General features: G+C 43.0%; 1 protein-coding gene across 8 annotated transcripts in view; it reads right to left on the bottom strand.

Annotated features, from left to right (window-relative positions):
* The window catches only part of LOC126272523 (alpha-N-acetylglucosaminidase), a 382,435-nt gene that overhangs the window by 353,400 nt on the left and 12,250 nt on the right, over positions 1-16,785 (bottom strand). For all 8 annotated transcript variants that reach the window (XM_049975433.1, XM_049975432.1, XM_049975431.1 and 5 more), the window contains exons 2-4: positions 12,771-12,931; positions 11,641-11,822; positions 11,315-11,533 (exon numbers count right to left, since the gene is read on the bottom strand). In XM_049975433.1, the coding sequence (XP_049831390.1) occupies positions 11,315-11,533; positions 11,641-11,822; positions 12,771-12,931 (562 nt within the window). The remainder of the gene's footprint in view (positions 1-11,314; positions 11,534-11,640; positions 11,823-12,770; positions 12,932-16,785) is intronic.

Consider the following 16,785-nt stretch of genomic DNA (forward strand, 5'->3'; position numbering starts at 1 on the left):
CCATTCATCATACCAACTAGAAATTTTGTTTAGGTCATCTTGTATCAACCTACAGTCAGTTATCTTTGACATCCACCAGTAGACCACAGCCTCATCAGTGAACAATCTAAAATTGTTGCCCACCCTGCCTGCCAGATCAGTTTTGTACACTACTGGCCATTAAAATTGCTATGCCAAGAAGAAATGCAGATGATAAATGGGTATTCATTGGACAAATATATTATACTAGAACTGACATGAGATTACATTTTCACGTAATTTGGGTGCATAGATCCTGAGAAAGCAGTACTCAGAACAACCATCTCTGGCCGTAATAACGGCCTTGATATGCCTGGGCATTGTGTCAAATAGAGCTTGGATGGCGTGTACAGGTACAGCTGCCCATGCAGCTTCAGCACGATACCACAGTCATTAAGAGCAGTGACTGGTGTATTGTGACGAGCCAGTTGCTCGGCCACCGTTGACCAGACATTTTCAATTGGTGAGAGATCTGGAGAATGTGCTGGCCAGCACGGTGTTTCGTATTAGCCTCCTGAACCCACCAATTCCATATTCTGCTAACAGTCATTGGATCTCAACCAACGCGAGCAGCAATGTTGCGATACGATAAACCACAATCGCGATAGGCTGCGATCCGACCTTTATCGAAGTTGGAAACGTGATGGTATGCATTTCTCCTCCTCACACAAGGCATCACAACAACGACCACCAGGCAACGCTGGTCAACTGGTATTTGTGTATGAGAAATCAGTTGGAAACTTTCCTCATGTCAGCTTGCTGTAGGTGTCGCCACCAGTGCCAATCTTGTATGAATGCTCTGAAAAGCTGATCATTTGCATATCACAGTATCTTCTTCCTGTCGGTTAAATTTTGCGTCTATAGCATGTCATCTTCATGGTGTATCAATTTTAATGGCCAGTAGTGTATATAGAAATAACAACGGTCCTATCACACTTCCTCTGATGAACACTCAACATCGAAGACAATATACTAGGGTCTATTACTTAAGTAGTCTTCACGCCAGTCACATATCTGAGACCCTATTCCATACACACGTACCCTCGTCAACAGTCAGCATTGGGGCACCATGCTGAATACATTTTGAAGTCTAAAAAAATGGAATTTTTCAGTTGGCCTTCACCCATAGTTCGTGTATCATATGAGAAAAGAGCAAGCTAGGATCAGCATGAGCAATGCTTTCTAAAGCCATGCTGATTAATGGACATGAGCTTTTCGGTCTCAAGCAAATTTTCTATATTCGAAGTCAGAATATGCTCAAGAATTCTCTATGCCAGAGGTGATTATTACTATGACACGTACCGGACTTTATGCAATGGTCAAATGACAGTACATTTGTACCATTCTACAGACTGAACGATTTCTTAAACATGGAATTTAAAACTTTGGCCTTCCTTTTGCTATCTTCTACTGCCAAACAAGGCCTGTCAACGAGCGACTGGATGGAAGCCTTAGGCCTACCTAGAGATTTTACATAGGACCGGAATTTTTCGAGTTTTCCGCCAGATCTTTAACCAATGTATGATGGTGGTAGTCGTTGTCTGCTTCGTGCATAGATCTTTTCACACATGCATGAATCTCTACTAACCCTTGCCTGTCATCATTTACATGTCCTCTTTTGAACCGAGAGTGCAACAGCCTTTGCTTCCTCAGCATTTTTTCGAATTTCGTTATAAAACAACAGTGTCTTTTCCACCTCAATCTACTTACTAGATGTACATGTAGATAACCAGAGAATCGAGTGTGAACAACATGAATGTCATTGATCCTAATGAATAAATGCCCTAGGCTAATGGGGATGGAGTATTTATGTCGTGGAGAGGCTCCGTTCTATGACTTCATCAGTAGTGACTGAACTGGTTCTGCTCTTCCCAAGTCATCAGCGAACTTCATTTCAGCTAAATTTGCTTAATGAATTTGCTAATAGTATCTTCACTGCTGAGGCAAACTCCTGCAAGGTGTTGATGGATCCTACCTAGTGTCTCTTACATAATGTTGCAAAGGCAGTTAGGTCTGCATTCTTCTAACAATTTTCTGCTGAGCTCGCTCACTCTCACTCAGGACTAAGACACTTGCTGTCTTCCTGACTAAGTAATGGTGTTCAGATGTTTACAGTTCCTGGCTGGCAGCTGCCGATACTTCCGCGTGATTGAGTAACACCAGTTGTTCGAACTTAGAAAATTTTATTCTCCTCTTTCCTTACTAATTTGTCATGTAACAGTACTGCGCAGTACACCCTGCAACAGAAAAATTGTGAAAATCCACAGTATCAGCCAGATGCATGACACCCTAGCTGCTCGGTCTTCAAAGCGTTAAGACTAGCTACGACCTGTTCAAGAAACTTCATTCGATATCAACATTTCCAAAAGCACTGACTGTTAATATTCTTGTGGGGAAATATTTTAAATGCATCTCATAACTTAAATTCTGTAATCAATTATTAAGAAATATATTTTAATGTGTATTTTGGGATGGCTCCACCTCAGAATCTTTAATTATGAACTGCACCTGCCCTTTTGTATTTTTATTCCAACTGGTCATTGAAAATTCATCAACTTCTAGAGCAGGAAGGAGCTTTTCTTTATACATGGGTGAATATCATATGTTAGTTTTAAGTTGTACTGAAGACTGCATTTTCTTCTTGATATTCCAACTTTGATTTTTTGCTACTTCTTTCCTGTTAATTAGATCAGCAACATACAATTTCTGTAGTTCGCAGTTCATATTTGGCCAGAAGGTTAGAAATATTTGACTATGGTTCTTCTCAGATACTGAAGAATACATTCGATTTTTCTTTGATTTGCAACAGAATTTCTATGAGCATTGTGGACCCATTTTTCTAAGTTCTTTGTTTATTTAAATTTTTTATCATTCAGTCAAGAAATTTCCATATAGCAAGATCTGCTTTACCTTTCTTATCACACCTTCTTGTTATTTCAGTGCCTGCATTCATAGGTTCTGGCTCCATAGCATTATTTAACATGTTTACTTTTTCAACTTGGCTTTTCCTTTTATTTTGATTATACCACTTCATTTCAACAGCTAGAACTGATTGTAACTCATCTTTTTTCTTTCTTTCTTTGTAGTTTCTTACATCTTATTCTTTTTGTTGCCATTTTTAGACAACTTTCTCCTTCTCTCTCTCTCTCTCTCTCTCTCTCTCTCTCTCTCTCTCTCTCTCTCTCTCTCTCTCTTTTTTTTTGCGCGGTTGGAATCATACATTTCTGAGCCTTCAGTTTCTTCTGTTTTAGTAGCCTCATAACTTCTGAATATAACGTACTGAAGGATCATCTACTAGTGAGAATGATGCTAGCAGTACACTTGGTACTTCTGAATGGAAAATTTTAGGTAACTATAGAGCTACCTTCAATACCCTACTTCCCCTTGATTCAAATAATTTACTTGCAGCTGAGTTTCCAGCAATATTAAGAGAAATCATTAGAAAATTTGCTGACTGGATGTAAAATTTATATACTAAGCACTTCTGAGTTACTTCATACAATTATTATAGGGGTGTCACAGTAAATTACTATCTAAACACACACACACACACACACACACACACACACACACACACACAGAGAGAGAGAGAGAGAGAGAGAGAGAGAGAGAGAGAGAGAGAGAGATCACTAGGTTTGTAATATACCAGTTGTTAATTTTTCTGATCAGCCTACTTACTTCTAATATAACAAGATATAAGATTTATGCGGTGAGAAGAAATGACGACGAACATCTGGAAACATCAGTTAGTTGGTTGGTTGGTTGGTTTGTGGGATTAAAGGGACCAGACTACTATGGTCATCGGTCCCTTGTTCCATAAAAACTAAAACCACCCGAAGAGAATAAAAAACGAACAACAGGAAAGACAGCAGACAAAACAAGACATGAAATACTCTGCAGAGACCAGACAAAACAAATTAAAACACACAGTGTGACGGTGGTTGGCCGACCGTAGAGAAAAAGAGGAAAAGCCAACCACCAAGAACACTTTAAAAACTCAGTTTAAAATCAGAGGCTAAAAGCCAGAATCAACACTTAAAAAAAAAAAAAAACACTCAGATTAAAGGATAAAAACCCCCTGCCCGAATAAAACACAAAACCAAGTCCACCATGGCAGAGTCATCTGATAAAAGAGCAGAGAGTGTGTCAGGCATTGCAAAAGACTGCCTGAGCACGGTTAAAAGGGCGCACTCCAACAGAATATGGACCACCGTCAAGGACGCCCCACAACGACAAAGAGGGGGATTCTCACGACACAGTAAATAACTGTGCGTGAGTCGGGTGTGGCCAATGCGGAGCCGACAAAGGACGACTCAGTCCCTGCGGTTGGCTCGCATGGATGACCGCCACACAGTCGTCGTGTCCTTGACGGCACGGAGTTTGTTAGGGGTGGTCAGACCGCGCCATTCAGCATCCCAAAACGAGAGAAATTTGCGGCGTAAGACTGCCCGCAAATCAGCCGCCAGGAGGCCAATCTCCAGAGATGGCGCACTGGTGGCCTCTTTCGCCAGGCGATCAACAGTTTCATTGCCGGGTATGCCAACATGGCCTGGGGTCCAAACAAAGACCACAGACCTGCCGCTACGGGCGAGAGTATGCAGGGACTCCTGGATAGCCATCACCACACGAGAACGAGGGAAACACTGGTCGAGAGCTCGTGAGCCGCTCAGGGAATCGCTACAGATAACGAAGGACTCACCTGAGCAGGAGCGGATATACTCTAGGGCACGAAAGATGGCGACCAGCTCAGCAGTGTAAACACTGCAGCCAGCCGGCAACGAACGTTGTTCAGAATGGTCCCCTAGAGTTAGTGCATAACCGACTAGACCAGCAACCATCGAACCGTCGGTGTAGACAACGCCAGAGCCCTGATACGTGGCCAGGATGGAATAAAAGCGGCGTCAGAAGGCCTCCAGAGGGACTGAGTCCTTTGGGCCCTGTGCCAAGTCGAGCCGAAGGCAAGGGCGAGGCACACACCACGGGGGTGTACGCAGAGGGGCCCGGAAAGGAGGTGGAACAGGGAAACACCCAAGCCAGGAAAGAAGCTGTTTGACACGTACGGCGATCGGACAACCCAACCGGGGCCGACGTTCTGGCAGATGAACGACTGACTGCGGGAAGAGGACACGATAATTTGGATGCCCAGGCAAGCTAAAAACATGGGCAGCATAAGCAGCCAGTAACTGTTGGCGTCGTAACCACAGTGGAGGGACACCTGCCTCCACAAGTATGCTGTCCACAGGGCTGGTTCGGAAGGCACCAGTGGCAAGGCGTATCCCGCTGTGGAGGATTGGGTCCAGCACCCGCAATGCAGATGGGGATGCTGAGCCATAAGCCAGACTCCCGTAGTCCAGATGGGACTGGATTAACGCCTGGTAAAGCCGTAGGAGAGTAGATCGGTCGGCGCCCCACCTGGTGTGGCTCAGGCATCGCATAGCATTTAGATGCCGCCAACACGCCTGTTTAAGCTGCCGAATATGAGGCAGCCAAGTCAACCGGGCATCAAAAACCATCCCCAAAAACCTATGTGACTCCACCACTTTAAGAAACTCGCCGTCAAGATAAAGCCGCGGCTCCGGGTGAACAGTGCGTCGCTGGCAGAAATGCATAACGCAGGTCTTGGCTGCGGAAAACTGAAAACCATGAGCTACAGCCCGAGACTGCGCCTTGCGGATTGCGCCCTGTAGCTGACGTTCAGCAGCTGCAATGCCAATAGAGCTGTGTTAAAGGCAGAAGTCGTCAGCATACAGAGAAGCGGAGACAGTATTTCCCACGGCCGCAGCAAGCCCGTTAATAGCAATTAAAAACAGACACACACTGAGAACAGAACCCTGTGGCACACCGTTCTCCTGGACTTGGGAGGAACTATATGAGGCCGAGACGTGCACGCGGAATGTACGATACCACAGAAAATTGCGGATATAGATCGGCAGAGGGCCCCGAAGACCCCATCCATGAAGCGTAGAAAGGATGTGATGACGCCATGCCGTATCATACGCCTTCCGCATGTCGAAAAAGACAGCAACCAGATGCTGACGGCGGGCAAAGGCAGTACGGATGGCCGACTCCAGGCTCACCAGATTGTCGGCGGTGGAGCGGCCTTTACGGAACCCACCCTGAGACGGAGCCAGAAGGCCTCGAGACTCCAGTACCCAATTCAAGCGCTGGCTCACCATCCGTTCAAGCAACTTGCAAAGAACGTTGGTGAGGCTAATGGGACGGTAACTGTCCACCTCCAAAGGGTTCTTCCCTGGTTTCAGAATGGGGACAACAAGACTTTCCCGCCATTGCGACGGAAACTCACCCTCTACCCAAATGAGGTTGTAAAGATCGAGGAGGTGTCGCTGGCAGTCCACTGAAAGGTGTTTCAGCATCTGAGAGTGGATGCTATCTGGCCCAGAAGCGGTATCAGGACAAGCGGCGAGGGCACTTCGAAATTCCCACTCACTGAATGGAACATTGTACAATTCAGGATGGTGAGTGCGAAAAGAAAGACTCCGACGTTCTATCCGCTCCTTAATGGAGCAGAAGCCCAAGGGGTAGTTGGCAGAAGCGGAATTCATAGCAAAGTGCTCTGCCAAGCGGTTTGCAATGACGTCGGAGTCAGTACAAACTGCTCCATTCAGTGAGAGCGCAGGGAAACTGACAGGGGGCCGATAGCCATAGAGGCGGCGAATCTTGGCCCAGACCTGCGATGGAGTGACATGGAGGCCAATGGTGGACACATACCGCTCCCAGCACTCCTGCTTGCGTTGGCGGATAATGCAGCGGGCTCACGCACGCAGCCGTTTGAAGGCGATAAGGTGGTCAATTGAGGGATGTCGCTTGTGACGCTGGAGCACCTGCCGGTGAGCTTTAATCGCTTCAGCGATCTCAGGAGACCACCAAGGCACAGTCCGCCGCCGAGGGGACCCAAAAGAACGGGGAATGGCAGATTCGGCGGCAGTAACGATACTGGTGGTGACCGATTGAACCACTGCATCAATGGCATCGTTAGAGTGAGGCTCAATAGCGGCAGTGGAGGAGAACAAGTCCCAGTCAGCCTGATTCATAGCCCATCTGCTAGGGCGCCCAGAAGACTGACGCTGTGGCAGTGACAGAAAGATCGGAAAGTGGTCACTACCACACAGGTCGTCATGCACTCTCCATTGGACAGACGGTAAGAGGCTAGGGCTACAGATGGAAAGCTCAATGGCGGAGTATGTGCCATGCGCCACACTGAAGTGTGTGAAGGCACCATCATTTAAGAACGAGAGATCGAGGTGCGCCAACAAATGCTCAACGATGGTGCCTCGACCTGTTGCCACTGACCCACCCCACAGATGGTTATGGGCGTTAAAGTCGCCCAGTAACAGGAAAGGTGGAGGCAATTGGGCTATCAGAGCAGCCAGGACATGCTGTGCGACATCACCATCCGGTGGAAGGTAAAGACTGCAGACGGCAACAGCCTGTGGCGTCCACACCCGAACAGCGACAGCCTCTAAAGGTGTGTGGAGAGGTACAGACTCGCTGTGAAGAGATTCCAGGACATAGATGCAGACGCCACCAGACACCCTTTCATAAGCGGCCCGGTTCTTATAATAACCCCGATAGCCACGGAGGGCGGGGGTTCGCATTGCCAGAAACCAAGTTTCCTGCAGAGCAATGCAGAGGAAAGGGTGAAGGCTGATAAGTTGGCGGAGCTCAGCTAGATGGTGGAAGAAACCGCTGCAGTTCCACTGGAGGATGGTGTTGTCCATGGCTGAGAAAGGCTTGACGGGACTGGGAAGGGAGATTACCCCGCTGGGTCACCTGCTGCCTCCGATTTAGCACCTGTGATAGTGCTTTCCATGGCGTCTGATGGACTGGCGAGATCGAGGTCCTCAGCGGACGCCAGAATCTCCACCGCATCCTCAGACACAGAGCTGGAAGGTTGCGGTGGGATGGCTGCCACCGCGAGTTCCTTGGGCTGAGAGCTCTTCTTGAGTTTCTCACGCCGTTCCTTGGGTCGCACCGGCTGAGGGGGCTTCACCGATTCAGTCTCCGGAACGGAGGAGGATCGTGAAGCCCTACGACCAGCTGATTGCGGGCACTTACGCCATTGTCGGTCGTCAGGCTTCTCGCTGGCGGAAACCTGGGAAGGGAGGGCCCCAAGGGACCCCTTGCGAGCGTGAGAAGCCGAAGAAGTTGGACACTTCTCCGGCTTAGAAGTGGGGACGGACGTCCCCGATGGGTGGGATGATGTTGCTCCTGAGGTAGGTGTCGCAGGAGCAACCCGGTGGGTAGAGCCCCCCACTGGCGAGGGGGCAGGAGGAGTCTTATTACTCACTGATCCGGCCACAATTGGAGAAACAGACAGGGCTAGCACAGGTGTTGTAGCAGCAGCGTAGGAAGATGTCATTCTCACAGGATGGAGTCGATCGTATTTCCTCTTGGGATCAGTATAGGTTAGTCGGTCCAGGGTCTTGTATTCCATGATTTTACGCTCTTTCTGGAAAATTCGGCAGTCTGGCGAGCAAAGTGAATGGTGCTGCCCGCAGTTGACACAGATGGGAGGCGGGGCACATGGAGTATTGGGATGTGATGGGCTTCCGCAATCTCGACATGTGAGGCTGGAGTGCAGCGAGAAGACATATGGCCGAACTTCCAGCACTTAAAGCACCGCATCGGGGGAGGGATATAGGGCTTAATGTCACGTCGGTAGACCATCACCTTGACTTTTTCCGGTAATGTATCCCCTTCGAAGGCCAAGATGAAGGCACCGGTAGCAATCTGATTTTCCTTCGGACCCCAATGAACGCGCCGGACGAAATGTACACCTCGGCGCTCTAAATTGGCGCGCAGCTCTTCATCAGACTGCAAAAGAAGATCCCTATGGTAAATAACTCCCTGGACCATATTTAAACTCTTATGGGGTGTGATCGTAACGGCAACATCCCCCAACTTGTCACAAGCGAGTAACCATCGTGACTGGGCAGAGGATGCCGTTTGTATCAGGACTGACCCAGAGCACATTTTTGACAAGCCCTCCACCTCCCCAAACTTGTCCTCTAAATGCTCGACGAAGAACTGAGGCTTTGTGAAGAGAAAAGACTCCCCATCAACCCTCGTACAAACAAAGAAGCGGGGCGAATAACTGCTACTACCATCCTGAGACTTATGTTACTCCCACGGTGTGGCCAGGGAGGGGAACGTTTTCGGATCGTACTTCTGAGCGTTAAACTGAGCCCGAGAACGCTTAGAGACTGCTGGCGGCTGGCCACCAGCGAGAGACGATGTACCACGCTTCATTGCGGGTCATCCGCCCTGATGCCACCTACTCCGACCAAGGGACCTCCCCACGGGCGCCACCCAGCCACGGCAAGAGCCACCTGGCAGGATGGCCGTTGCCGGGAGTCCCGATACCCCAGGAGGATAAGCATCTACTCCTTGGCATAAGTGGGGAGTTAACGGCGCAGGCATCAGTAGAGCGATCCCTGTGTTGTCAGGGGGCTACAACCAACAGGGTACATGGCGGCCCCACCACAACGGACTGGCTACCGTGCTGGATGTTAGGTAACATGTGGTCCATGGTCGGTGCAGAAAGAGGCACTGCACACTGCAAGGTGTTATCTGCACGCAGAAATAGAGTCATGCCCAAGAGATGGAGAGCGGACAGGACTGCAGTTCAAAGGTGTATAAGCTGGCGAAAGGTCTGATCGCAAGATGGACACAATGCACCAAGTAAGGCGCCCTTCCCCAATCGGCTCGCTCTTCGGAAAATTTTGAGAGATGGAGGTCAAACCCAACAGGGGACCATCATATAAGGCCAAAAAGTTTGAGACTCCTTTTAGTCGCCTCTTACGACAGGCAGGAATACCGCAGGCCTATTCTAACCCCCGAACCCACAGGGGGAGGAAACATCAGTGATACAGCTATTTGGTGTACACCAAAGTCTTCTTGTAAATCAGTCTGAAAACTTCAGTGTGCCAAAGAGCAACAAAAATGTTTTAATTTTCACTTCATTTGAAGGGTTGCTCCCTCTTCTTTCAAGATTTTCTGGAAGGAAGTTCACCGGACAAATAAAGTTATTATTGTTAAACCCGTACAAACTTCTACAGTTTCTCTCTTCAGTATTTCTTCGGTTTACATGTATCTCTTTTTTTTTTTCAAGCAAAATAAATTCTGCCATTACTATCAAAAAGTCAATAAAACTTAAACCTCAACAGAACTAAATCAGTTCAAAGTACGCTACAGAGCTCACTTCAAAACACAGAGTATGTTCTCTGGTTTTGAAAAACACTTATAGTTTTACTGATATGAAAATCGAGAATGTTCTTTGTTCTGAGCAACTCCCACCACCATTTTACTCATGCTGGGCAAATTCTTGGGTAAAGTATATTCTGCGACACACTTTAATCATAAGAACCTCAGAATGTTCCCCGAAATTTCGAGTATTAAGTACATTCTCCATCTTATTCGTATGCCCCAAGATGCTTGTACTTGATTGTTTTCTTATTGAAAGTAAAGTACTTCGTTATTTGCGTTCTTTCCATTTTTGGATAGCCCATGTAAACTTCTGCATACATTAACTAATCACTTGAGCAATGAGTAACTTATTGTGTATTAATCACTACACTGTAACACTTTTAAATTACACGAAGTATGTTATAAATAACACCCACAAACTCAAAGTAATTATTACACAGGCAGAACAGTGAAAGAAATGTCGTAAATTTCCAATCAGAAACATTCTTCTGAGACATGAAGTTCCATACCTTAAGAGTTGAACATTACAACATAAAAGATTTCGACACTTTGGTATAGAAATGCCAATCCTACCTATATTGAAATACAGGATATTTCATATCATGAAGAAATATGTAACTCAGAATTTACAGTTTTTGAGTTATGAAGTTTTGCTATCATAATGGCAAACTGTTAAATGGATAATTTCCTGCATGCACTGTTTATGAATGAAATTACACTGATGTAAACAAAGCTATGACAAAGATTTGAAGAATAAAAGCCCCATTGCAGTTTACTTGCATTGTGGAAATGGTGCTGCTACACTAACTCAAGTTTTAAATAATAGTTTGTTGTTAATTCATTCCGTGTACCTAACATAGAGAAATAAGGCAATAGAAGAAATCACATTTATCATTGTTGCAAAACTGGATACAAAAAATCCTACTAACTTCAATAAAGATAGGGAATCTTAGTGATATGCTGTAATTGTGCTAAGCTCAAAAAAACGTTACTGACAATAACACAAAATATACAAACAATTACACAGTTTACCAGCGTCAGAAGCAAACTGAAATGTAAAATACTCTACCAGGCAAAAAAAGCAGGCCCTGTAAAATGTTCATCAATTTCGTCAGCAGTCATATTCAGCCTCTTATACACTTGCAGCCATATAGCTTCCTGACCATTGAATGCAAGAGCCAAATTAATGCTGTTCATGGCCATCCAATCAATTTCTTTCTCCCATCGTGCCCAGTCCCACCAGACAAAACTGTAGCTTGTAGTGCAGACATTTTGATAATACCGAAACCTACATTAATCAGAAAAATAAATCAAACAGTGTAGCAAATTTACATGCAATCAAAACTTAATTTCCACATTATGACAATAATATTAACAAGGAAAAAAATCACAAACCTATCACGGGATGTAATAGTTATGTTTACTTCTGGCAATGATTGTGGCAGGTTCAGTTGTGTTGCTTCCCACGACACATGGCATCCACAGTAATATTTCAGATAATGATGAAAGCCCCATGCTGCAGCTACACCACTAGTTCCAATTATATGAACAATTTCACTGTCACTTTCTTTTATTACCTAAAAAGGCAATAAAAATGTAGCTGATACATTTGAACTTAGACATTTACAAAAAGCTCCGTAAGTTTACATTTTTGGAAACTTTGACATTGTTGCAGTCTTACAAAGTTAGATTGTGTTTATTTTTAATGGCAGGACAACCAAACAAAATGGATGCAAACACCATGAAAGGGTATGAAATATGGCAGACTGTTAACAATAAACAGGTAACTTTTATGTGCATTAAAAAAAGACAAGAGTATGCCATCAAACCAAATCATGTACCACCCAAAATATACCCCTCCCAAAAAAAGTTGTCTTAATCGATTCTTCCACTGCAAGCACAAGTCAGTAGTAATATACAATGTTTGGTTTAAGCATCACAGTGCTCTACCAGTCATGGTCCTATATGAAGTTGTACGCCCTTGCCTTCCTGTAACCTCAGAACTGACTTACCCACCCAGTTGTAGGAGGGCCTACAATTTAACATCATGGATTCTGTTATAGGTAAATGAAGTGATGAATGACAGAAAATATTGTAATACTGACAGGTTTTGAATCCTGGACCTTTAAATTTGTTGTCTGTCACTCAGTCACACATCATAAATAACGCCTTAAATCAAAACTATTCCTTCAATATAAGAAAGCAACCTGATAATTTATTTTTTCTAGAACTGTATTAACATACATATACAGGTTTTATTAATAGTTTCAATACATTTACAAACAATTGCTTCCACTGTTTGGATCTCAGTCTGCCACACTTTTAATCTGTCAGCAAGTTTGCATTTATCTTCCCCTGTAGAGTGAAAAATTAATTACACAAATAATGGAAAATCCAGGACAAGATAATAACCACAATTACACAGATTACACAAACAAATATTTGACAGAAAGATATATTTTACTTGCAAGGTGGTAGATCATGTACCATTTTTGTTTTCCCTTAATAACTACTCAATCACCAACCTTAAATGTATCCCTTGCAACAGGGCCAATACTGGGATCCACCGTAACATTGAAAAGGTGTGCCTTCTCTGGAATGAGGCGCTGTATAACCCCAAATGCTCCATTTGATTGTATTTCTGCATTAGCTCGCGGAACAAGATGTCCTAAAGTAGCCTGAAAATCTGAAAACAAAATACACATACTAAAACACATAAATATGGCAAGTGGATAAAATGAGAATACACACAATTCACCAGCAGCAGCACCCCACACCATAAATGAAGACACTGACAGAGCTGGCACAGAGTGTAGTGCACTGGAAACACATTCAGGAGTAGGATTTGAAAGCACTTCTAGTCTAGATTTGCTATGGTTTCCCTGAATCAGTTAATCTGAACACTATGATGGTTCAATTGAAAAGCAGATGGCTTACTTTCCTTCTCATCCCTGCCCTGCCCAAGCTTGTGTACCATTTCTAATAACCTTTCACCTCTTTATGAAGAGATTTCACAAACAGGTAATTTGATCTGTCTCAGAATTGACCATACATGAAAAACACTTTCCAATAATAATCTATGGTGCACTGATCATCACAAACCAAATTACACATTTCCTTACTTCAAATTATTTAAGAAGTAATAAAATGCCTGTACTGACAAATGACAAACATACAAGCACATACACTACAATAGCTTTCGGAGCTAGTAGTTGGATCATTCCATGTTAATTGGTCTAGAGGTTCCCACATTACCATGGCGACAGATTTTGATGAAATTTTTTATGAACAATTGCACATGTTGCCAATGAGCATTGGTAAAGTTTCACGATAATTATTCCATACTTCCAGAGATATAATCATTTGTTTAACCCCATAACACATGCACCCGTGAGTTTTCGGCAACTTTGAGAAATATCAGCTCTGGCAATATTTTCTTGAAATAAACAAACTAGATCATCTTGTACAACTTTTTGCACTCTCTTAAGCGAAATAATGAAAAGTGAGTGAATTTCATGTGCATAATTTGAAGCAAGGTCACTGAAAAAAATAGGTGCTCAAAAAAAATTCTTATACCTCCGCAAGTAATTAGGGGATACACTCAAAATCGTGCACATAATAACTTACCAAAACAAGGTCTTAAAATATAACATTTCATCCTCCTACTGTGTTTCAATAGCTTACAAATTGAGTAAAGTTGATGATTTTTCTAAAAATAAAAAAAGTGTTACTTTTACACGATAATTATTCCATACTTCCGGAGATATAGTCATTTGTTTAACCCCATAACACAGATATCAACATGCATCCGTGAGTTTTCGGCAACTTTGAGAAATATCAGCTCTGGCAATATTTTCTTGAAATAAACAAAACTAGATCATCTTGTACAACTTTTTGCACTCTCTTAAGCGAAATAATGAAAAGTGAGTGAATTTCATGTGCATAATTTGAAGCAAGGTCAGCGAAAAAAATAGGTGCTCAAAAAAAAAATTCTTATACCTCCAGAAGTAATTAGGGGATACACTCAAAATCGTGCACATAATAACTTACCAATACAAGATCTTAAAATATAACATTTCATCCTCCTACTATGTTTCAATAGCTTACAAATTGAGTAAAGTTGATGATTTTTCTAAAAATACAAAAAGTGGTTACTTTTAACCCATTTTTAGAAAAAAAAGAGTCTTCTCCAAACTCTTTTAAACCATTTTCATCAGAAAGACCATGTTCTAAACCACATAAAAACTATATTTGATTTGCAATATGAGCATATTAGGCACTAAAAAACGTCAAGGTCCAGCAATGTTCACTGAAAAAATAGACACTTGAAAAAATGTGAAGTTTAGCTTTTTATATCTCTGGACATAATTACAGGATACACCTGTAACTTTGCGCATAATAACTTGTCAACACAAGATATTAGAATATAAAATTTCGTTCTGCTACTGCTTTCCAATAGTTTACAAACTGAGGGCAAAAATGACAATTTTTCCAAAAAATTCCAAAAACTGCTACTTCTTGACCCACTTTTACAAAAAGTCTGCAGACTCTCTTAATTATTTTCATTAAGAAGACTATGTTGTAAACCACAAAAAAAAATATTTTGTATTTCAAACCATGAACATAAGGCCCCAAAAGTGTCAATATTGTGGAGGTGTATTGAAAATGGGCCCATATCCTGCTGCTATGCAAATTAAATCTGAAAGATTTTATTATGTTCTACAGTTGTTTAGTACTCTCTGCGGAAGCAATATCACAAGTCTTCATGATTAGGAAGTGAGACAATGTGTGAATAATTCGAAAAACTTCAAAACCAGTTCCCCCCCCCCCCCCCCCCCCCCCCCCCCGCAACTCATCAAGATATATTTCAGTCTGTTTTTCTGCTATAACTATGAAATCAAACGGGCTATAAACTTCACCAGCTGCAGTACACTTCATATAAATGTCCTGCAGGTTTTACACCACAGTTACATCCTGTAAATTTTGGTGAAGCTCACAGTTGTGTTACAGAGATTAATTAGTGGGTCTTTTTAGTGGAATGCTATTGACATCATATGTTCTGGTTTAAGTTAAAGTGCACAGTTTGTGAGATAGTTTGCAGTTAATCTGGAACACTGGTGTCCACGTGAAAAATTGCATAATGTCTTGATGTGATCCAGGGCGCGTTTGCCACTTTCAGATGAGAAAAAGAGCATCCCCATTGCCAAAAGGGCTACCCTAACAGCTGCGCAACAGATGTCACAGGTGAGTTTCTTTACCACATGTTCCCTAACCCAATAAGGGTTTCTTTACACTGGATCCCAAGCTGATGATACATTTCTATAAATGTCAAAGACCAAATCCAGAGGTGGTCTCTTTTAGGATCCTAAGCTTGTTTACTTCAAGCTACTTGAATTTTTTACTACCTTACTTACTTTCAGTTTTTCTGACTCTAGCTTTTGATTATCTTTCACAGAGAGAACTAAACAATTGTAGAACATAACAAAAGATGTCAAATTTGAGTACCAGCAGAATATGGTCCCATCTACAATGCACCACCACCTTCTCATTACTTTTGGGGCCTTATATGCTTACATTGCTGAACCAAATACAGCTTTTAATGTGGTTAAAAACATAGAACATGGTCATTCAAATGAAAACTGTTTAAAAGAGTTTGCAGAGGATTTTTTTTTTTTTTTTTGTAAAAAAGGACCAAAATTAGCCATTTTTGACATTTTTAGAAAAATCATCATTTTTGCCCTCACTTTGTAAACTATTGGAAAGCAGCAGGAGAATAAAATTTGAAATTCAAAGACATGTATTGGAAAGTTATTATGGCAGAGTTTCAGGTATATCCCACAATTACTGGTGGATATAAAGCTAAACTTCACTTTTTTTTCGGGCATCTATTTCTTCGGCCAACTTTGCTTCAAATTATCCATATGCAAATCGCTTGTAAATCTTTTTTATTATTAATAATTTGCTTAAGAGAGGGCAGAGAGTTGTACAGGATGGTACTGTTTTAAAGTTGCCAAAAACTCATGGGTGCACTGTTGATAGCAGCACAAATCGCTATATCTCTGGAAATTGGTGGCAGTAAAACTGTACCAGTGTTTACTGAGAACATGTGCAAATGTTCACACAAAATTTTAGCAACATTCATGATGGGAACTTTTTCCAAAATTAGACCACTTGATATGAAATGTCCCAGTTCCTTCCCGAGGTGGGAGGGGGGAGGGGGGGGGGGGGGCAGGGTTAAGAAGTAAGGAGAAGAAAGGGTGTGTCTCTCAGACTGTAGAAGGGTCCACCTATCTATTGGCAGTACTTTGACTTCCCTTAAAGTATGTACCGGACAGCAATTCTTATTCACAATTACACAGTTTTCTCAAGATAATTTCAAAAACTTATTAATTCTCATCCTTTCCTGTAACTACATGCACCATAGTTATCTTGGAACGTTTAACTTGGAAAAGCTGTGCATGCTTGCCTGTATCAATAAAATTCAGATTAGAAACTACTGACAGCACACATTAAAAATTTTGTATATCATACATATCAGAA

Source organism: Schistocerca gregaria, chromosome 5 (genome assembly GCF_023897955.1).
Source record: "Schistocerca gregaria isolate iqSchGreg1 chromosome 5, iqSchGreg1.2, whole genome shotgun sequence".
NCBI classification, from domain to species: domain Eukaryota; kingdom Metazoa; phylum Arthropoda; class Insecta; order Orthoptera; family Acrididae; genus Schistocerca; species Schistocerca gregaria.